At 34.5% G+C, this 24,578-nt stretch overlaps 1 protein-coding gene across 1 annotated transcript; it reads right to left on the reverse strand.

Moving 5' to 3' along the window:
• Window positions 1-132: 132 nt before the first annotated feature.
• Window positions 133-23,697, reverse strand: LOC133185300 (E3 ubiquitin-protein ligase HACE1-like). The gene is made up of 26 exons (XM_061320431.1): window positions 23,597-23,697; window positions 19,367-19,421; window positions 19,141-19,230; window positions 18,651-18,755; window positions 17,862-17,937; window positions 13,627-13,704; window positions 12,145-12,198; window positions 11,891-11,973; window positions 9,025-9,121; window positions 8,459-8,560; window positions 8,266-8,372; window positions 7,852-8,023; window positions 7,415-7,755; window positions 7,223-7,291; window positions 7,040-7,127; window positions 6,643-6,754; window positions 6,350-6,447; window positions 6,067-6,154; window positions 5,814-5,963; window positions 4,063-4,124; window positions 3,820-3,954; window positions 3,443-3,574; window positions 3,089-3,184; window positions 2,266-2,336; window positions 1,979-2,092; window positions 133-1,259 (listed from the first exon to the last, which is right to left on the reverse strand). The coding sequence occupies exons 1-26, from the start codon at window positions 23,658-23,660 to the stop codon at window positions 1,157-1,159; spliced, it is 2,742 nt and encodes a 913-aa protein (XP_061176415.1). The 5' UTR covers window positions 23,661-23,697; the 3' UTR covers window positions 133-1,156.
• Between the last annotated feature and the right edge of the window lie 881 nt (window positions 23,698-24,578).

The raw sequence follows: 24,578 nt of genomic DNA on the forward strand, positions 1-24,578 counted from the left end.
CAGGAGTGAAGCTCAAGTAAAACTTGCCATCAAAACTATTTCAATTGAAAACAATAGTTTGAATAAAGGTTAAGAAGGTTGACAAAATTTTCACCTTATCCATGAGAAGTTTACCCCCCCCCCCCCCCCCAACAAGAAAAAGTATCAAAGGGTATCATATAAAAACACAATTATATGGTCATTCCTGGAAAGACACATTTTTGAATCCCAAAATGCTTATTGCAAAGTTGGGTGGTTCTTGAGATAATATTCAAAAAGAAAAATATGTATAGACTGTGGAAGAAAAAAAATTATAAGGAAAGCTTATCTGAACTGGCTCTGGTGAGTTAATATTTTAGACCTCAGACTCAACTTTCAAGATAAATTTTCTTGCACAAGGATCATTTAACATCAACTTAATGCAAAATGATTTCTCAAAATCTTTAAAATTCATTATGTTTTATAAAAGATATACTAATCTAACTCTTATTTAGAATAAATAGTAAGAGTTTACAAATTTCTACAACAGGTACCAGTACACTCTGGTCAAGAAGAACAACAATTCTCTCTCTCTCTGAAATATTCTATTGTAAATATGCACATGTATAAGGATGACATAAATTAACAACAAACTCATTTTGTCTATGCTAGAAGAAAATGAATGCCCAGTGCCTTTCCCTTAACTTTCAGTAGCATCATTACAAATATAAACACATTTACTTAATATCTGAGCTTTTTAAATATTTAATTGCACTTTTAAAGACTTAGCTGTAAACTGGTTGCCATATATAACCTAGGTTGACTATTTTTTTCTTAGCTAACTTCTGTCAACACAGAGTACAAGATATAACCTGACAGGATTCTTCTACACTGAGCCAGACTAGGACAGGTTCCAACAGTCAAAAAATATTTATAACTGAACACTGAATATCTGATGAACATGCATAGCATACTTTGGCTAAGCAAATAAAAGTTTATAACATCACTGAAATGCATTGTAAGTGTATGAAAAAGGATACATCAACAATTTCTCTAACAATGAGCTGGGATTATTTTCTTTGTGTCACAAGTATTTATGGCTGTACCACAGTGTATCCTTGACTATTACTTTGATCCTGCGGACAGAAATCGTTATTATGAATTGGGACTATATTTTTGCTGCATGACACGTCACTGACTAGGCCATAGTGTATCCTTGACTACCACACTGAAGAGCTACCATCAAACGCTCCTTTAACTCAGATTTTGTTGAATATTCTGGTAGTTTCAATAGGTTGATACTGAAAAGTATTATTTACATATATTACTATGAAGATACAAATGTTACAGGTTTATTGACATTTTTTCAAGTATATATACAAGTATATATACATACATAGGAATAATCTACCATTGGTAGGTCTTACTCAAAACGGACCATATCACCAATGTAATAAATTTTATACTGCTCCACAATGTGATCTTGATCATCTAAAATCTTAAGCAACCTTAGCTTCAAAGTTATTATCAAGATAAGAATTTTATAGTCTTGATTATTGTGACCTTTATCTTGTCCAAATGACCTTAATTAGTGTCAAGTCAGATTCTTAAGTAAAAAGAAACCCTTGTGTCAAGAACAACCCTTAAAAATGTGGCAGGGACAAGATTTTTTTTTTTTTTTTTTTATCTTTGACTTTGACTGAGTGCAAGTAACTTTGGCTTGTCTTTATAATACCTACAAGTCCAAAAAATCTTTGTGCAAAGTATGTCAACACAATGATTCTATAATAGCCCAAAACTTTGTGGTGGGTATAAATATAATCTGAGATAGATGGAAGCTTATTGAATTTTTCACTGATGTCTTACTCTTCATGAACTTGTTCTCGTAAAATTCTGATTTTCAAACCATTTGTACTGAATGTAGTATGAAGAATGTTCATCATATTTTGTATAATTTTCAAAACTATTTATAATACACTCTATAATTAAGCTTCTCAGACAAGTCATAAGATCAGGTTACCATGTACTGGCTGTAGGTAGGAGCTGGGGTTGGTAGGTGACATGGCTGATGGTGAATTTTTGTGGTCCTCCACCTCCACCCAGACGAGAAAATCCCCCAAAGGGAACACGGGAGCTGAAACAAAGAACACTTCATTAACAATTGTTCTCTTTTGTCTTTAATTAAAAGTCCAAAATTTGACAATTCTTGACAATCAAGAAAGAGATACTGAACAACAGAAACATAGGAGACATACAATAAACAAGAATAAGATTTTGTCTTCTTACACATGATAAACATGTACTTACCTTCCTGTGGTAAACTGTAGCAGTAAAACTCTGTCTTGTTGACCAAATTCTTCTACCACTTCCCAAAACCACTGTCAAAAGTTCAAAAATGATCATTAATATTTAACATCTTGATATATGAATCTAGATCTCAGGCAAATTATATTCCATACAAACACATACACAACCCTGAGCGTAATTTAAATTTTAGATTTCCTTTGTGATAAAAATAATTAAGTTGTAAAAGGAATATATTTCTGAATACTTTTACACTTTAACAAATGTCTACAATTATCTCCCTTTCAAAACAGAAGAGACCCATGTCTTAACAATAAAACTAGATTTCTGAATATTGTATCTTTTTTGTAAATGTCTAAAATTATCTCCCTTTAGGAAGAAGTGAACCCATGTCCTAAGCAAGCACTGTAGCTGACACACCTGCATTTGAGGAGAGTTCGACACACCTGTATTTGAGGAGAGTTTGACACACCTGTATTTGAGGAGTTTTAAAACAACTGTATTTGAGGAGAGTTTAGACACACCTGTATTTGAGGAGAGTTTTGACACACCTGTGTTTGAGGGAGAGTTTTGACACACCTGTATTTGAGGGAGAGTTTTGACACACCTGTATTTGAGGAGAGTTTGTGACACACCTGTATTTGAGGGAGAGTTTTGACACACCTGTATTTGAGGAGAGTTTGTGACACACCTGTATTTGAGGAGAGTTTGTGACACACCTGTATCTGAGGAGAGTTTTGACACACCTGTATTTGAGGAGAGTTTTGACACACTTGTATTTGGGGAGAGTTTTGACACACCTGTATTTGAGGAGAGTTTGACACACCTGTATTTGAGGAGAGTTTTCATCATATCCACTGTACTCTGTGTATTTTCTCCAGTCGTCAACATTGATCTCTGGTAATCCAGATAATAGTAGTTCCTGTAGGAATATACTCATAGTCAGTTAGGCTGTACATGTATTGCATGTACCATTTAACAGTACATGAGAATGTCAAAGATGTCTTCTTTGAGGTTTTATTTCAGTTTAATATTCTTAGTCCATCACACAAAAAAATATTTCAACAGATATATCAACTTTGATATTAATCAAATATCAGGTAATAAAATGTCCCCCTCCCCAAACAAAATGATTCTCATACTTCATTACAAAAAGCAATATAAACACTGAGTTCAATACCAGTTCAAATTCATCAAACATCTGTACGAGAGCCTGTGGAACAAACTCATGAAATCCAGACAGAAAGCTGTCAATCTGAGGCTGGATGGCTCGGGTCATCCGGAGTTCTGTCACCAGCTGTACGTACTCCTCCTGCAAAAAGATTCATTATGCATTTATATACTAAATCATTGTCTCTGAATAAAAGTGGAAGATGCATTTTGTTTTGAGGATATATTTGTTTTATTGTTTACTTTTAAAAAAAAAAATGATTTCATTGAAAAGAAGAAAATTTACAATTCATTATAAAATAATATATGTTTTTGCAAGTCTTTAGCTTGAGACTTTCTACCCACTGAAAAAGACAATGTCTACTCTATGAAATGTGTGAGTCACACCTTGTTTTTCTCTGTCACTGGTGTCGTGGCACCTCCTGGTTTAAGCTCCACTTCCTGCATGGCTCCAAACACATCTGTCTCCACCGAAAAGGTAAGGTCAAGGCCAATATTGTCAATGTTGTGATCCAGTATCCACTAAATACAGTAAATGCATCAATCCCAGTGGAGACATTTACCACAACAAATTTGCTGATATTTAGAAAAAAAATCGAATTACTACCTGGATGCAGCATTTCTATTTACCTGTAGATTCTTGGCATACTCGGGGTCTATAGATGCTACATCAGTATAATTCACAGGAATACCTGTACAACAGATAGATGCTGATTTTAGTAGCAAACTAATGTTTGACTTCATTTCTGAAAGGCAACAATTTGCCTAAAAACTAGAAAACTGACCAGTCGGCAAGGGCCCCGCCGAGGGGTAGAAATATAAGAGTGCAGCTTACAGAATGAGAATTTTAATTGATTAGAAAAATTTAAAAATATATGAAGAATATGCAATAACGACTTTATTTATAAAATTTCAAGATAATTCCTAAATATCCAACAACCTGTAAAGAGTATCCCTGTATTTACATAAGGCAGTAAAAAACATCATATCTATAATAACTCAATTAAATGTATATTCAAACAAGAATAAAGCATGTGTTTTCAAATATCACCAAGTCTTGACCTTAACTTCAAAACAAACATCAGTTGCAGACAAAGGTTAATATATCTTAAACTGACAAATAAAGATAAGCCTGGAAAATTTTCTGCCCAAGACAAGATAATTAATCCCAAGGGATTAATTGTACTGCTCTCTTATCCTTTTCTTCCAAGTTTACAATAAGAACTCTTTCAGTAATGATAGAATGAGTTTATTATTGGACTACCCGTTAAAATTAATAGTATTCTTGAATTTAAAATGGCAGCCAAAAAAAAAAATGAATAAATAAATACAATAAATAAATAAAAACAAAAAAATAAAAAAAACATATCTTTATGTATATCTTGTTTTTAGAGTTCAATAAAATCATAACTCATTGTATATTTTACCAATATAAAGTATGAACATTATTTAAATCCACATTTCATAGAATGTAAACATCATTCAGAATTGACCTTAACTTCAAAACAAACTTCATTTGCAGACACAGGTGTTAATTAATCTCAATTTGACAGAAACAGATAATGCTTTGGATTCTCTTCAAGAGGAAAGTTAATTAATCCCATGGGACTAGTTGCAGCTTTCATAGTTTACAATTTGAACATTCTCAGCAGTTATCTCTCTTTGCCCTGGCATTCATTCTAATGTAAAGTTAAGGAATATACCCCACCACCCCAGCTCAAAACTGGATGACACAGAGAACCAAACTTAGCATCAAAATATGCCTTACTGCCTCTTCAACCAACATACCAAATTTGAACTTAATTGGTCAACTACAAAAAAAGTTATTAGAAAAAAAACAGAAAATTTGCGGACGGAAGAATGACAGACGGACAGACAGACAGACAGACAGAGTGATTACTATAGGGCACCCCAAATCCTTGCGGGGCCCTAATAACAACCATACACTGATTTATCTAAGATTGACTTGATTTTTCAACTATAACAGAAATATTATCCTAGATTTTTATTTTGAATGGAATACAAGGTGCTATTTCTTGATGCTATTGTGCCTTTTATACCATTAAAGATACAAACATTTAAATTGTTTATAGATGTCAAATCAAAACAGAAATGAAAGATATTGTTGGTCTCCTATGTAAAAATTATAAAACAATATGGATTTATATTTGAAGCTATCTAATTTTTAAAAACAAGATTCGCTTTAATTTTCATATATACTTACGTGATATTTTCTTACACTTACTAATCCTGACCCAGGATAGTTAAAAGATATAAATGGGTTTCATTGTGATATATATTAAAAGCGTTAAAAAAAATTAGATATATAAAACATCTTTTCTTAATATAGCAAATCACATTTTAGAGAAATGAGCCCTTACCAAGTATGTGTTTGTAGAATGATCTTGTAAAGTAAACGTTTAGGAGATGTTGATGATAGAGAGCCAATCCCAGTGTCTGTCCTGCAAATCGGAAGTAGTTCAGATGATCTGGGTTAATGGCAGAGTTACTGTTGGGCTGGAAAGTACAACCTGCAAAGCATTATCACAGTAGTTTAACAGCACAGAAGGAGTAAATCATTTAAAACCATAATTTGATTTTCAAAAAAAAAAAAAATTGACAAAAACACAATACCATCAGCCGACTGAGTGAACAAGGCATAATCTGGATTGAGAACTTCTCGTGATAAAACATCAAACCACTCTCTTACAACTCCTGATCCCTACAGAAGATATGAGGTGATTTAAGATCTAACAGCCAAAAATGTCTTAGTCTCGGAAAGAAGTAAATAAATATTACTGTAATCTTTAAATACACTGAGGCAAAAATGCCTTATAATCTGAAATTTACTTTTTGGATACAAAAGCTTTATACATTGTACTGTATATTTTTTTTATTGAGTATAGTGAAAACTGACCATTCCTTCTTCTCCCTGGAATCTAATGGCCAGACCTTTCTTCAGTTTGTCTGAGGACTGTTTGATCAGACTCTCACAGCTGCTGTGAAACATTCTCTCTGGAAGAAATTGACACATATATTTGAAACATAGAAGCTTAAATTCCTGGTCTTAGATGTATCTTGCATTCTTCCTCTACATAGAAATGATCAGTTTACAAGCGATTAAGATTTGACTAATTCAGATAGTTTATTGTAAGAGGGTAAGGTAAAGCTATCCATTCATTATACAGCTGATGGGTTCCTTTTTCTCACCTCGGCTTATCACAAGGACATCTTCATCACTTGGCGGGGAATGAATGATTTCTCCTCGAGAACCTTCCCTGTCCAAATTATCATAGAACCACCGTCTCCTAGATTCAAATGGCTGGACAATAAAGAAAGTACAAATTTACTACCAAAACAACAACTTTCTCTTCCACTTTATTTTAATCCATGCAGTCTATGCTGAAGCAACACACAGACATTTATACAATATGTGTTACTGTAAATCACAATTTGCGAGAACTTTATTTTCAAGTTATTATGCAAGGCTATATACTTGCTGAAATTTAATTCTTGCGCATATTTTTATTATAAAAGATTACATAAAACGAAGTCAAAATTCATTTGAACCTTTGGCTCAATCAATTAATTATTGCATTTAACTTACTCTTGACCTGATGATATGTAGAAACTGAGACATCAACTCAGGACACTCCAGGAGAAAGTGGAAGTGGTCAAAAATAATCTCGGGGTTCCTGCAACAAGTAAACTTAGGCATAAATATATAAGCTATAAATAGAATACATTTTATAATTACTTTATTCTCATAGGTATACAAAATATATCTTACCTTCCAACAAGAAGTTTTAACTCCCTATTATGCTGACATACAAATTCTATAAATCTTGGAGATGTCATTCTGAAATAAGAAATAATCAAACAGAAATGAACTTCTTCAATGTTTTACAATTGATACAAATTTAGCAGCTATAGAAATCCAAAACTTTTTACAATTTGAGCAACACTGATGAATCTCACTTACTGTGGGTGTCCATGTTGACAGGTACAGCAAATATAAAATGCATGAATGACCCCACAAATCCTGGGCAGAATGACTCCCACCACATCCTGATCCACACATAGGCTTTGTAGGATCCCCTCCTGATCACAGGTATTAGGATCCACCACTTTACTACATTCAGTGACAAGTTCACTCTGAGTGTCTGATATCTCAATCCTAACATCCTGAGATTTCGCTTGTTGCCCTGAGACTGAATTTTCTGATTGAGTTTTCCCTGATGTTAACTTTTTGTCCTCTTTGTTGAATTCCACTCTTAAAAGACACAGCCAATCAGCAAGTAGCTGCCATAATGCCTCAAGTGGCTGGAAAAAATTACATACCAAAATTAAATCACACAGGCATCTTTCCAGGGAAAAAAAGCACAGAATAGTAAGACTAATTGGTAAAACACCACTTACCCCGAACACTTGTATAGCTTTGGGTGACACCCGTGTGACTCCTTGCAGTCCTTTTGATTGGCTGGATGTAGATAAGCTGGAAGATGATTGGTAGATGTGGGAGTATAATTTACATAATACTCTAACACTTCTTAACAGACAAGACACTTGGGTTTCAATGTTGCTGGAAACGCTGCAAAAATGAAAAATACAGGTATTATAGAGCTAACTAATGAATAATAATATATATTTTTTAAAAATTTGTTTGTTTGTTTTCTTGTAAAGAAGAAGCAATCTTTTCCGTTTTACACTCAGCAATGCATCATTTTAATTCAAACATGGTGTGTATGCAATTTTTACAAAAGTATAGACATGTATTCTGTGGAACAGGTTTTTATCAATGAATATCTGTTTTAATTCCTCTTTGAAATTTACCTCAATAGATTGTGTCCAATTATAGAGGCCTCTTCTGATAATCTGGTAAGTAATACATCAGCCATTCCACTACCCTGGGAACTGACATATATCAGAACCTTCAAATACTACAAAATAAACAACAATAAAAAGTTCTGATACTCTTGCTTTTAAATCAATTGATAAGCTCCTGCAAAGATTAACAAATGCCTACATCTGCCTCTTTTATCTTTTCACTTCTGACACTGTTGATGAGTTGCTCCATTAATTTTGGTAAGTACTGTAGAAGGATACTGCATGTCTCACTGTACCCACCCTGTAACGGTTTTGTTTAAACTTCTTTTACTATCACTACTTTCTTTGTGGTGGACTTGAACTCATAATACACACTACTGTAAATCACTTTTTATTTGTGAGAACTTTATTTTCGCATACCGGTAATTCCGCGAGACAGTGTGCTCGAGAAAATTTTATTCTCGCGTATATTAGTATTCCTTAAGATTATTAAGAGCAAAAACCACCATTTGTGAAAATTTTGTCTCACTTTTAAAGAGTAAATGACTATCTCGCGAAAATAACGTGTTGCGAAAATTGAGTGATCTACAGTATTTTCATTGGTAAATATATCTTTCTTTAATTAAAATATTTTCGATTTGCACCACATAAAACACTTTTAAGAAAATTAAAAATTTTATTTTCTGCCCAAAATTTTTTAGACTGTTATATAGTCTCAGTTTAAGAATTTCCTTATGGACACACTTATTCCAAAGTAAGATTTACTTGTAAGCATAGATCCAGGGGAGTTTTCCCAAAATGGTCCACATTAAACCTAGACCCTCGCCTCAACAGAATGTCTGCAGTGTTATGCTGGCCGTGACTGAAATTTAAACATTCAATATCTCAGCAATATACATACAAAATCATAGAAATTAAAGAGATAGGTTCACTTTATCCATAAAATGGCCCTGCCCATATACCAATTAACTAACCAAGACCCAATGTCCCATTTCAAACATCAATATAAAGAAAAGACTTATTGCTTTCATTTCATATAAAAAAGTTTCCTCTGAAGTCCAAGTATTGTAAAAACAGGCTATGTGAAATTGCATTGTTCTTGAATTTTGCAGAAAATGATTGTATTTGAGTACCTTGAACAAAAAACTAAAACGTGAGCCTATCCCTCGATCCAAAAAATAAAACATGTCTTATAATCTTCAGAAACAGTTCTTTCATAACATAATTGCATATTTTGGATCAGAGGTTGGGCTCTGTGCAAAAAATTGAAAATAGCTTAGAATTTTAGCCATTTTGGAAGATATTTTCAGCATTTGAGGATAATGACCCAATTCATGACGTTTCGTTTTTGATAGATATGCAGTCACAGAGAAAGAATTGGTGGACTCAAGAGTCCAGGCCCCAAGACCATAAACTGAGAACAGACTTATGTAAAAATTTCAAATTGATATAATTTTTGAAATAATTTTCATAATCTAACAAAATTTTCATCACTTGTTTATATTTGAACATTATACATGTACAATCCTGCAATTTTTAAAACACATATGTCAAATAAAACCCAAGAAATTCATAATCAAAATTTTGACTCAAGTCTGTTCTCAGTTTATGGACCAAAGGCCTGGAAAAAAGCTGTAAATTGAAGTTTTATAAAACGTTTATTTCTTTCCATATTATAAATTACCGATATCTAAACCGTGTATTCTGGCTACAGATATGAATTTACAACACTCTTTTCGAGGAAAACCAAATAAATATCAAAGGCATGGGGCCTGAAGATTTCTTAAATACATGTATCAATAAATTATATAATCAAGGTCACGCTTTTTTTATTGTCTAAATACATACTCAGCGCATGTTTGTTGGCTGTTCTTAAGAAAAACTGTAGTTGTATATTGAACAAACTAATGTCATACAAGAGCACCGCTAAGCGGAGCATCCCCTCTCGCCAGGAACTTCACCAGTAATGGCAATGTCTCCATACGAGAGAAAAATTCTCAAGAGGGACTTTAAACAAAATACAATCATCTAGGTCTAATAATCAACGGTACCCAGTATTCCTATGTAAAGTTTAAAATAAGGTAAAGAAATTAAAATGTATTGCAACACTAATTAAATTTTAACAAAAGTCAAGATGGATATCCTCGAGGGTGGGGTGGGGGTTGCGTCATAAGCATACGTGATTGGGCAGTTTCCCTTATTCCTAACAGAAACATATCACGTATGCTCTAAATTTCACTAATTTACCTACCTGAGTAAACCTCACAGTAGCATGCAATATGCATCAAATCTGAAAATACGCACGGAAGTAATATTTTTTTGTAGTGAAAAATGACAATATACCGGTGTTGAGATGTCAATGACACTTGTGAAACTTTATATTTATCACTGTTTATAACTTTCAAGAATTACATGCGCCTCAGGCCCCTATTGTAAACACACACACGTGTGGTAATTGGGTATTGAAACCGTGACGTTCATCAAATTATTTCAGTTACTCTGTGACAGAGATGACACTTTTAATTCATAAAAACTTTCTCAGATACGCACAATAAAATGACAATACAAAGTAGAACTTACAGAAGCGGCTCTATCGAAACGACCCGAATTTTAACCTGTTACATTTACCGGAAGTGAGTATTGTCAACTCGTACATAAAATTGCAGGGTTTGAAGGTAGTAAAAATGCGATATTTTAAGAACTATTTCACCGCTTAACTTGAAAATGAATAGGGTTCGTCCTTTTACAATGCCACATAAGTATGTGAAGGCTGAAAAATGATAGTGCAAAGGTTCTCTTTAAATCTTGCCCACAAGCTGTAACGGACACACTAACACACACACATACGCACAGTAGCGATGCTATATCCCCTCCGCAACTAGTTGCGCGAGGGGATAATTAAAAGGAGATGAGCCAATAAACGTGCGCTCATTCTTTAATTTTACAAAAAACTGTTCAAAACAGACTTGTCGCTTCCATTGTTATGACTGTGTTAACCTTCATATGCCTTCGATTGACCTGTTAACCTGTTAAATATTACAATTGATCACTTGATGTCCACCTACAATTACATTGTATTTTTAAATGTGACCTTGATCTAAATCACGTCTTAGAGCATGTTTGGTTGGTCTGCCACAATATCTACCAGAGAAATCTTTTAATTTCATATTGACATCGCTGTAATATACCATACACATATTCCAATATCTACAGAGAGAGAGAAGGAGAGAGAGAGATACTGTCACTCACGCAGATAGCCCTGCTTCCTATTAATATTGATTATATGACCTAAAAAACAATCTTGGTATATGTCAAATTCCGGACGGCTACACTAATTTATCATTGCTTCAATTTTGATTCATGGCAACAGGGCATTGCTTTTGTATAAATGTTTTACCTAATATAATCATGTATATGTAAAGCTTGTCCTTGCTTGTAAAATATTTTGGATTCACTTCATTTACAGCTTGGTAGAGGGTTCACAAAAAGACCCAAAATAGGGCATTAAGTCTACTCATTCTTTAATGTATTTTCAACTAAAACTGAGCAGTTTTAATTTTTCAGAAATTCACAGGACCAAAAAGGTCCTAAGTTAACCTTGTTCTATATACATATCTCTTGGCTAATCTACCTGCAGGCAAAGTGTAATGGGGTCCATCCATTATGGTTTGGTCTGTTAGCATCAGCTCCATGGTCCAGTAGACAAATCACAGTCTGTATAAAAAAAGGACTGTCATTCAATAATTCTTTTTAAAAAGTCAAACAATTTCATGTTTAAGCCTTTTATCTACATATATACTTGATGGACAGGCTATCTTTACTTACTGACTTGATGGATAGGCTATTTTTACTTACTGTCTTGATGGACAGGCTATTTTTACTTACTGACTTATGACCATTCTGACAGGCTACATGTAATGCTGTTTGTCCCTGTGCATCCTGCAAAGGAAACACACAAATATTTACTAATACTTTTATATACACTAAGGCTTCTGAATGATCTAATCTTTAGACAAACTTGAGAAATATGTAGGACTCCAAAGTGCAATGGGACTCCAAAGCCAGATAGTCATGCCAAAGTCCGATGGTCTGCGCCAAACCCCGATGGTTGACACGCCAAAGTCCAATGGTGCAGAAAAATAATTACTGTTTATGACGTCATAGTACTTCTGCACCAAACTGCGATGCTGCGCCATGCCAAGGTAAAACAGTTTAAAATAAATTAAATGAATTTTAAGTATTTAAATGCCAAAGTAATATGGTTTCCCTAAAATACGCAAAAATATAATTGTAACACTAGCTATAATTTCTTAAGAGGTTGCGAGGCTAACCCTTACCTCTCGGATGGGTGCGAGGCTAACCCTAATCTCTTGGATGCGTGCGAGGATAATCCTAATCTTTCGGATGGGTCCGAGGCTGACCCTTATCTCTTGGAAGTGTGCGAGGTTACTCCTTATCGGCCGAAAAGTCTGTAACATCCTGGATGGGATAGAAACTAACCCTATTCAGTCAGGGTGCGAGACTAAAACTATTCAATCGAATAGTGTACAAGGATTAACTCTATCTGTCTGGTGGGTGCAACCCATCCTATAATCAGTGTAATTGTGCACAAGGACTAAACCTTATCAGCCAAGTGCTGTGCAAGGACTAATCCTAATAACTCAGGGTGTGTGCAAACAATAAGTAAAATCAGTCAAATTGTATGCGATGACTCATCCTAAATTATTCGTTTTGAGTAACAGACAATGGTGTGGAGGATTGATGTTGAAATATTGTGATGTTATAAACGTTAATTGTTTCTCCGCACTATCAGACTTTGGCTTGTCAGACCATCGCACTTTAGCACACGTGTATCATAGGAAACAAGCCATCGGACTTTAGCGTGACCATCGGACTTTGGCGTCCGTACTGACGTCAAACCATCGGGGTTTGGCGCAGTCCATCAGACTTTGGCGAGACCATCGGACTTTGGTGTCACCATTGGACTTTGGAGTCCTACAAATATATTAACAATTTGAAGTTATTGAAAAAAAAAGTTCAAAGGAGTTAACCCTAGATTCATTATTTCCTAATCATTTGCCTTGGGGAAAGAACATGTCTCTCCATCAAAACAAATTTGAATTCCCATTATTCAAGGATGTATTGCATTATGTGTGGTTGAAGATAGTCCAGTGTTTCTTGAAAAGTTGAAAAGGACACAACAAAAATGATAACACCAGGTAATCTGGGTGACTCAAGTGACCTTTAACCTTTCCTCCTCCCAATGTAACTTTTCAATGTGATGCAAAATCTCAGGAAAAATCAATTTGATATAATCAGTAAAGATAAGAAATGATCTAAAGGGTGACATGATAGGAAGTGAGTTACCTCTACATCTACATCAGGGACATATGCAAACAGATCGTGTAATACTTCTGTTCTACCATTGACAGCCAGCCAGTGTATCTGTAAAACAGTAATGTAATCAGCGAGTGTATCTGTAATATACTGATATAATCAGCCAGTGTATCTGTAAAACAGTAATGTAATCAGCCAGTGTATCTGTAATATACTGATATAATCAGCCAGTGTATCTGTAATACAGTAATGTAATCAGCTTATGTATCTGTAATATAGTAATGTAATCATCCAGTGTATCTGTAACATAGAAATGTAATCAGCCAGTGTATCTGTAATATAGAAATGTAATCAGTAATGTATATGTAATACAGTAATGTAATCAGCCAGTGTATCTGTAATATAGTAATGTAATCAGCCAGTGCATTTGTAACATAGAAATGTAATCAGCAAGTGTATCTGTAATATAGAAATGTAATCAGTAAGTGTATCTGTAATATAGAAATGTAATCAGTCAGTGTATCTGTAACATAGTTATGTAATCAGCCATGTATCTGTAACATAGTAATGTTATCAGCCAGTGTATATGTAACATAGTAATGTTATCAGCCAGTGTATCTGTAACATAGTAATGTAATCAGCCAGTGTATCTGTAACATAGTAATGTAATCAGCCATGTATCTGTAACATAGTAATGTAATCAGCCATGTATCTGTAACATAGTAATGTAATCAGCCATGTATCTGTAACATAGTAATGTAATCAGCCATGTATCTGTAACATAGTAATGTAATCAGCCATGTATCTGTAACATAGTAATGCAATCAGCCAGTGTATCTGTAACATAGTAATGTAATCAGCCATGTATCTGTAACATAGTAATGCAATCAGCCAGTGTATCTGTAACATAGTAATGTAATCAGCCAGTGTATCTGTAACATAGTAATGTAATCAGCCAGTGTATCTGTAACATAGTAATGTAATCAGCCAGTGTATCTGTAACATAGTAATGTAATCAGCCATGTATCTGTAACATAGTAATGTAATCAGCCAGTGTATCTGTAACATAGTAATGTAATCAGCCAGTGTATCTGTAACATAGTAATGTAATCAGCCATGTATCTGTAACATAGTAATGTAATCAGCCATGTATCTGTAACATAGTAATGCAATCAGCCAGTGTATCTGTAACATAGTAATGTAATCAGCCATGTATCTGTAACATAGTAATGCAATCAGCCAGTGTATCTGTAACATAGTAATGCAATCAGCCAGTGTATCTGTAACATAGTAATGTAATCAGCCATGTATCTGTAACATAGTAATGTAATCAGCCAGGTATCTGTAACATTGTAATGTAATCAGCCAGGTATCTGTAACATTGTAATGTAATCAGCCATGTATCTGTAACATTGTAATGTAATCAGCCATGTATCTGTAACATAGTAATGTAATCAGCCAGTGTATCTGTAACATAGTAATGTAATCAGCCATGTATCTGTAACATAGTAATGTAATCAGCCAGTGTATCTGTAACATAGTAATGTAATCAGCCATGTATCTGTAACATAGTAATGTAATCAGCCAGTGTATCTGTAACATAGTAATGTAATCAGCCATGTATCTGTAACATAGTAATGTAATCAGCCAGGTATCTGTAACATTGTAATGTAATCAGCCAGGTATCTGTAACATTGTAATGTAATCAGCCATGTATCTGTAACATAGTAATGTAATCAGCCAGTGTATCTGTAACATAGTAATGTAATCAGCCATGTATCTGTAACATAGTAATGTAATCAGCCAGTGTATCTGTAACATAGTAATGTAATCAGCCATGTATCTGTAACATAGTAATGTAATCAGCCATGTATCTGTAACATAGTAATGTAATCAGCCATGTATCTGTAACATAGTAATGCAATCAGCCAGTGTATCTGTAACATAGTAATGTAATCAGCCATGTATCTGTAACATAGTAATGCAATCAGCCAGTGTATCTGTAACATAGTAATGTAATCAGCCATGTATCTGTAACATAGTAATGTAATCAGCCAGGTATCTGTAACATTGTAATGTAATCAGCCAGGTATCTGTAACATTGTAATGTAATCAGCCATGTATCTGTAACATTGTAATGTAATCAGCCATGTATCTGTAACATTGTAATGTAATCAGCCAGGTATCTGTAACATTGTAATGTAATCAGCCATGTATCTGTAACATTGTAATGTAATCAGCCATGTATCTGTAACATTGTAATGTAATCAGCCATGTATCTGTAACATAGTAATGTAATCAGCCAGGTATCTGTAACATTGTAATGTAATCAGCCATGTATCTGTAACATAGTAATGTTATCAGCCAGTGTATATGTAACATAGTAATGTTATCAGCCAGTGTATCTGTAACATAGTAATGTAATCAGCCATGTATCTGTAACATTGTAATGTAATCAGCCATGTATCTGTAACATAGTAATGTAATCAGCCATGTATCTGTAACATAGTAATGTAATCAGCCAGTGTATCTGTAACATAGTAATGTAATCAGCCATGTATCTGTAACATAGTAATGTAATCAGCCAGTGTATCTGTAACATAGTAATGTAATCAGCCAGTGTATCTGTAACATAGTAATGTAATCAGCCATGTATCTGTAACATAGTAATGTAATCAGCCAGGTATCTGTAACATAGTAATGTAATCAGCCAGGTATCTGTAACATTGTAATGTAATCAGCCAGTGTATCTGTAACATGGTAATGTAATCAGCCAGTGTATCTGTAACATAGTAATGTAATCAGCCAGTGTATCTGTAACATAGTAATGTAATCAGCCAGTGTATCTGTAACATAGTAATGTAATCAGCCAGTGTATCTGTAACATAGTAATGTAATCAGCCATGTATCTGTAACATAGTAATGTAATCAGCCAGTGTATCTGTAACATAGTAATGTAATCAGCCAGTGTATCTGTAACATAGTAATGTAATCAGCCAGTGTATCTGTAACATAGTAATGTAATCAGCCAGTGTATCTGTAACATAGTAATGTAATCAGCCAGTGTATCTGTAACATAGTAATGTAATCAGCCAGTGTATCTGTAACATAGTAATGTAATCAGCCAGTGTATCTGTAACATAGTAATGTAATCAGCCAGTGTATCTGTAACATAGTAATGTAACCAGCCAGTGTATCTGTAACATAGTAATGTAATCAGCCAGTGTATCTGTAACATAGTAATGTAATCAGCCAGTGTATCTGTAACATGGTAATGTAATCAGCCAGTGTATCTGTAACATGGTAATGTAATCAGCCAGTGTATCTGTAACATGGTAATGTAATCAGCCAGTGTATCTGTAACATGGTAATGTAATCAGCCAGTGTATCTGTAACATAGTAATGTAATCAGCCAGTGTATCTGTAACATAGTAATGTAATCAGCCAGTGTATCTGTAACATAGTAATGTAATCAGCCAGTGTATCTGTAACATAGTAATGTAATCAGCCAGTGTATCTGTAACATAGTAATGTAATCAGCCAGTGTATCTGTAACATAGTAATGTAATCAGCCAGTGTATCTGTAACATAGTAATGAAATCAGCCAGTGTATCTGTAACATAGTAATGTAATCAGCCAGTGTATCTGTAACATAGTAATGTAATCAGCCAGTGTATCTGTAACATAGTAATGTAATCAGCCAGTGTATCTGTAACATAGTAATGTAATCAGCCAGTGTATCTGTAACATAGTAATGTAATCAGCCAGTGTATCTGTAACATAGTAATGTAATCAGCCAGTGTATCTGTAACATAGTAATGTAATCAGCCAGTGTATCTGTAACATAGTAATGTAATCAGCCAGTGTATCTGTAACATAGTAATGTAATCAGCCAGTGTATCTGTAACATAGTAATGTAATCAGCCAGTGTATCTGTAACATAGTAATGTAATCAGCCAGTGTATCTGTAACATAGTAATGTAATCAGCCAGTGTATCTGTAACATAGTAATGTAATCAGCCAGTGTATCTGTAACATAGTAATGTAATCAGCCAGTGTATCTGTAACAAAGTGATGCAAAATGTGAAGATAACAAACAGTAACCAAACTTGTAGATCATTAAATCTGTGTCTTTTGTTAAAGTTCCTTAAAAATATTATTTCCTGACAAAATCTAAGGAAAAAAAAAAAGACCAGATATCAATTTTTGATAATCTTGGCACAAGTTACTTCCCTTTCCGTCACTCTCCAGAGTTAAAGACTTACCGCAGTTAATCCTTCATTGTTTCTGATGTTGACATCTGCTTTACATTCCAGTAGCTTGTTAATACATCTCTTCTGTCTGCAAATATAATAAAAATCATAAGCAAACCAACTAATACATCTATATATTCTTTTATTAAGTTCATCAGTTCAGAAATAACTGATTCAACTGTTTCATTTTGAGTGACTTTCTCTCATAAAATTTAGGGAATTCGGGATAAAAATTATCTAATACTAATACAAAATTCTTTCTGTATTGACAAAAAATTCTAGAACAGTTATGTCAAAGTGTGTTCACACTCAAATTCACAGTTAACTTTCTTATATTGTACACTTGGAAATCTCAAAATTTTTTGCCCTAGTGTGTCCCCATTATTGAGATTAAACTGTAGTAATATTTACCCATTCCTGGCGGCCAGATATCCACATTACTGAGATTAAACTGTAGTAATATTTACCCGTTCCTGGCGGCCAGATGTCCAAAATACTGAGATTAAACTGTAGTAATATTTACCTGTTCCTGGTAGCCAGATGTCTACATTACTGAGATTAAACTGTAGTAATATTTACCTGTTCCTGGTAGCCAGATGTCTACATTACTGAGATTAAACTGTAGTAATATTTACCTGTTCCTGGCGGCCAGATGTCTACATTACTGAGATTAAACTGTAGCAATATTTACCTGTTCCTGGCGGCCAGGTGTCTGCATTTCTGAGATTAAACTGTAGTAATATTTACCCGTTCCTGGTGGCCAGGTGTCCGCATAACTAAGTTAAATTTAGTAATATTTACCCGTTCCTGGCAGCCAGATGTAGAGGCGTACATCCAGACATGTCCTGACGATTGACATCCACACCTTTCTTTATCAGGATCACCAGACACTCATAGGAACCAGTGCTGGAAAGCAGGAATAACTTAGTACACAGTCATACACATTTACAAGTGTGGCAATGAAGTGTGTGTGATTAGTCGTAGGACAGTGTCAGTTTATCAACACTGCTAATATATTCATAAAAACAAAATGTTCTCATATTTAACCAGGTGTTAAAGAGTCACTTCTTCTATAAAAGACTTCAAAATGAAATTATCTCAAAATCTTTCTCTTTTTGATTAACAATCCAGTTCACACATGACACTAAAATACATCACAGGATAGCAACTTCTGGCATGTAAAAAAAAAAAAAATAATAAAATTGTGTGCTAACTCTCAAACAGAAAAAAAATAATCTTGAAAATATCATACTAAAATAAACTCATCTATACCACTGTATTTCTTTCTTACTTTGCAGCAATGTGGAGCAGATTTCTGCGGCCTCTTCCTGGGGCAAAGTTGACATCAAATTTGGAGTTTGATAAAAGTTCTGATACAGATCTGTTAAAAATATATATAATGGTTGTACAATCACTCCATTCCTTTAAATCAAAATGCTGAGTACTATATACATCATCTTATTTGCTGGTTAACTGACATTATATATTTGTAATGCTTTACTAAAAATACTACATACCTGTGTTGATTGCCAATGATCATGGACATAAGCATGTAAAATGCTGATTCTTGATCTGTATATAACAAACAGAAATAAATCATTTTAAACAAAATAAAGAATCATTCTTTAACAAAAACATATTCAAATAAATTGTATTTCACCAGGTAATTGATGCAGGGACCAAATATATGAAATACAGTGGGTATATCAAGCCTTACACTTCCAAAAGGAAGGGGTGGGATTTGTTTTAATGCAGTGTTATATCATCTTTGCTAGCCAAGTGTTTTTGAATTCTGATCCACTACACTCCTCATAAGCCCTTGGCCTATCGTGCTATCAAAGTTTGGAATTTTTTCTAGAGATGATTGGAGTTTATCAATACCTTTTGTCCAATCACTCAGCAAGTGTACTGTAAAGCTATAGTAAATGACGATATCTCCATTTGGGGTTTTTCTTGACTCTTTAGTCTTGGAAATGAAAAATATGCATAAACTCCAAAAGATACATGTAACATGTCATTCTATAAAAAGTTTTATGGCATCAGCCAACTTTAAAGTTGATGTGCACATAATTTAATCTTGAATCTACATTGCAGTTAAGGATTTGCACCCAAATAATAATAAAAAAAATTCGCTCATTACCTGCTTTTCGACTTGTTTTTATATATGCTCTTTTTTTCAGTCAATAACACACTGAAGCTGTGTGTTTAAGTTGTTTAAGGTAAGATTCAAAATCATTCGGCATAAACAACCCCATCTTTTGATTGCAAGATAGACCAATTGTTAATTATGGGATTAAGGGATTGTGAGGAGCGTAGTGGATCAGAAACACTTTTGGCCAGAGCAAAGATGCACAGGGTTCTCTCTCTCTAGATATATAATGTGTGGAAATTTGAGGTGCCTGTGATCATAGGCCTCTGATTTTCTATCAATAAGCTGTTGTATGATTGATCAGAGTCATATATATATCCCCTCTATATATATATATATATAAATACACCAGGGGTACGTAGCATCTACATAAAGCTACGCTCTTGAATGGAGAGCTAGCCTAGCAGCTATGTAGGGAGAGCTAGCATAAATATTTGATGCTAAGTACCAAATCCAAGATGGCCTCTTAGTTACAACTTCGCAGCACATATGATTTTAAATGGGGAATTATTTTGTACATCATAGCATATTAAATGTATATTTACATATATATATTTTAACTTGAAAATAAACTTTTTTTGCTCCAAAAATAAGTTTATACTGATATACATGTATTCATATTCGAAATTTAACACTTAGTGGCTAGATCAGCTGTCCGTTCAATAGAGATAGATATCAACAACCTAGTTGCTAGTTAGCCACTACGATCTTGAACGCAGCCTAGGTATACCTGGTGTATTTATAGCGAGTGCAGCGAGCGGCGCAAAGCGCCGCTCGCAATGTGAGCTCTAACAATAACGCCTTGGCGAAGAGAAAATTCTGACTTTGCACATTGATCCAAATGAAATTTTTTGGAGACCCACAATGCAACGCTTGTTGTTCTTGCTGCTAACTTCGTTCTCGCGGTAACAACAACTAAAAATTCACAACAAGAGGCCCACGGGCCTTATAGGTCACCTGAGTATCATGCAACAACTTCGCCACATTGGATTCATGTTTTAAACCAGAGGCCATGAAATTCACAATTTCGAAAGAGGCACACTTGCTCATCATAATTTTACATTTAGTAAGCTTACTTAATACCCAGAAAGAGAGCAGAGGATTATCAAAGAATTAATGCATTTTCACTATGTAATCATTAGAGCCCTGCCCTAACACCAGAACCATGATGCAGGGGCCATAAAATTCACAATTTTGGGAGAGGCATCCTTACATATCATAACAATACTCTTAGTTCATCAGCTTAATACCCAGGAGAAAAGGAGAAGATTTTCAAAGAATTATTGCATTTTTACTATGTAATCATTAGAGCCCCACCCTAACACCAGAACCCCTGACCCAGGGGCCATGAAATTCATAATTTTGGAAGAGGCACCTTTACTCATCATAACTATGCATCGGTTTGTTTGTTAAATACCCAGGATCAAAGAAAAAGATTTTTAAAGAAATAATGCATTATCACTATATATTCAACAGAGCCCCACCCTAACACCAGAACCCCTGACCTAGGGGCCATGAATTTCACAATTTTGGAACAGCCACCCTTACATATCATAACTATACTCTTAGTTCATCGGCTTATTACCCAGGAGAAAAGGAGAAGATTGTCAAAGAATTATTGCATTTTTACTATGTAATCATTAGAGCCCCGCCCTAAAACAGAACCCCTGACCAGGGGCCATGAAATTCACAACATAGGAATAGGCACCCTTATTCATCATAACTGTGCCTTCAGTTTGTTTGCCCTGGATCAGAGAAGATTTTTAAAAGAAATAATCCATTTTCACTATACATGTATATTCAACAGAACGCTGCCCTAACACCAGAACCCCTGACCCTGGGGCCATGAAATTCAAAATTTTGGAAGAGGCACCTTTCATCATCATAACTATGTATTTATTTTGTTTTCATAATATCCAAGAGCACAGAAGAAGCTCTTTAAAGAAATAATACATTATCACTATATATTCAACAGAGCCCCACCCTAACACCAGAACCCCTGACCCTTGGGCCATGAAATTCACAATTTTGGAAGAGGCACTTTTTCTCATCATAACTATGTACTTAGTTCATCGGCTTAATACCCAGGAGCAGAGGAGAAGATTTTTGAATAACTAATGCATTTTCACTATATAACCATTAGATACCCGCCCTAACACCAGAACCCCTGACCCTGGGGCCATGAAATTCACAATTTTAGAAGAGACACCTTTCCTCATCATAACTATGCATATTGTTTGTTTCCTAAATACTCAAGAGCAGAGGAGAAGATTTTTTAAGAATAATGCTTTTCACTACATATTCAACAGAGCCCCACTCTAGCACCAGAACCCCTGACCCTGGGGCCATAAATTTCACAATTTAGGTAGAGGGCTCAATGCTTATTACATTCATGCCAACAGTTTGCCTGCTTGATGCCCAGGAGTAAAGAAGAAGATTTTTAAAGATTGCATTAATTCTGATGGTTTTAGCCCCACCCCTCAGGCCCCAGGGGGGTAGGGGTCATGAATTTCACAATTTTTACTCCCCTTCACATATAGATGCTATGTGCCAAATTTGGTTGAATTTGGTTCAGTGGTTCCAGAGAAGAAGCTGAAAATGTTCAAATGTTAACGCACGACGGACGACGGACGATGCACGACGCACGCCGACGGACGAAAACAGATAGCAATAGGTCACCTGAGTAAACTCAGGTGACCTAAAAAATAGACTCACCATAATTTAATGGATATTGCATACAGATAGTAGATTAAATGTTGTTTGTTAAAATTTTGCACTTTTCAAACTTCGTTTATGTCTCGTGCGGTTTAGGAGGCAGTTATTAAAATTAAATGAACAACTGCCCTCACCCCAACGGTCGCACTGGCAACATATTATAGCAAGCGCAGCGAGCTCATTTAGACTAACATGTAAGACCAGAGGAAATTCGGAATGAAATCTGTACATATGTCAGGCAAATTTTCTGGTGCAACATTCCCAGAATTCCTTCGCTACCAGGGTTCCATGCGAAATTCTTACAAAACATACAAAAGACCAAGGATAATTATTCATTTCCGAGAGATAAGTTTATTTTCTTTCTTTGTGGAGAGCATAAAAGAAACAAAAAATAATTACAACTACTTTACAACATATTTCATTTATTATTGCACAAGATCTTTAGTCTTGTTCAACCAGACGCTCGGCTGTCTCCGTAAATTCCAACGTCATGTGACGTCACAGTCTAGACTGTGTCTCGTGCAGTTTGACGTTTGATGAGGTGGATCAAAATTACAAGTGTAAGGTGCTATAGCTTTTGGTACAATTGTGCTCGCCCCAACGGTCACACCGTAAAACATATTATATTAGAGGGGATAGATACATCACTCTGATCAATTGTATTGCTCTTCATTATATGTTGTAATCTGTCTGTTACTTTATCTGTAAGTATATATTACAAATAATTATATATATTATGTTTATGTCCATTGGGCCCTGATTTGGTAATAAATTCTTTTCTGTTCTATAACGGCTTATTGATAGAAATTCAGAGGCCTGTGCTGTGATCATACAAAATGTTTTACTAATTTCTATCTCCTTCATTGTAATCGCAAACATGTACCCTTTGGCAGTTCCACAGTCCTGGCACTTCTTAAAGAGGCCGCCAAATCTTTAAGAAATTCCATTCTTCATCAGATTTTCACCTACTCGCTCTCTTCCTGACTATTTCAGGTCTGTCATGTCTCAAAATAAAATATTGGCGCTCTTCTGTCGCGGAAGTAATATTAGACCTAGAAGGATAAAAATTTGAAAATATTTTAGTCGGACTAAAACGGTTTGGTTAAACAATTAAAAAAAAAACCTTTTGGAATTTTCACAATAATTTTGCAGAAGTGTTTTAGAAACATTAATTTTTTTTTATTTGGGATCAAATATTGAAAAGATTACCAATTTTGAAATAAAAATTTCGACTGCTTTGACTTTTTTACAAAATATTCCGAATATTTACTTTCGATCCACACAACCAATTATCAAGTTCTTTCAGTTTCAGAGTTTAAGTTTGTGACGTTATTGGTAAGTTTATTGTAAATTGTTTGTGTGTATAGGGCAAGATATTAATATTTCATAAGTAGATACTGTTCTTCAATTAATCAACTTAAAGTGAGAACATAATATGAAGAACAAACAAATTTGTGAAACAAAGGACTATATAGTTCGAATTTCCTTTATTATGGTTAGCGACAATGCATTGCGAAAGGTATTTTGAATCCGGGATGTTTCGCGCTAATTCTGTTTCGCACTGAGATGGTTCGCGCCTGGATGATTCGCGCCGATTTAGGTGCGAAACATCGCACGATTTATTTTAAATATTCCATGACATTTTTATTCATTTAAAAAAAATTGTTTATCAATTATAAAGATGTTGTGTGCACATGACTTAATAATACATGTATGCACTGCCAAAGATTACGGATCGTGTTCATCAAATATTCCATGAGGATTTAATTGTAATTAGTTGTAGATCAAAAGGTGAGAATTTATTAATTGACGTGTTGGTAGTCAAACCAGCAATAATTACTTAATTAGATGGAGGTATTATAATT

Source organism: Saccostrea echinata, unplaced genomic scaffold (genome assembly GCF_033153115.1).
Source record: "Saccostrea echinata isolate AGI-Se365-2 ecotype Australia unplaced genomic scaffold, CSIRO_AGI_Sech_v1 ptg000012l, whole genome shotgun sequence".
Lineage (NCBI taxonomy): Eukaryota > Metazoa > Mollusca > Bivalvia > Ostreida > Ostreidae > Saccostrea > Saccostrea echinata.

Coding starts and splice junctions, on each gene's coding strand:
- LOC133185300 (XM_061320431.1), bottom strand. CDS start 23,660: ATGGAATTTCTTAAAGATTTGGCGGCCTCTTTAAGAAGTGCCAGGACT. Junction 8,561..9,024: donor CCCTGGATCTATGCTTACAA/GTAAATCTTACT, acceptor AAACCGTTACAG/GGTGGGTACAGTGAGACATG. Junction 2,337..3,088: donor AAAACTCTCCTCAAATACAG/GTGTGTCAAACT, acceptor AACTTTTGACAG/TGGTTTTGGGAAGTGGTAGA.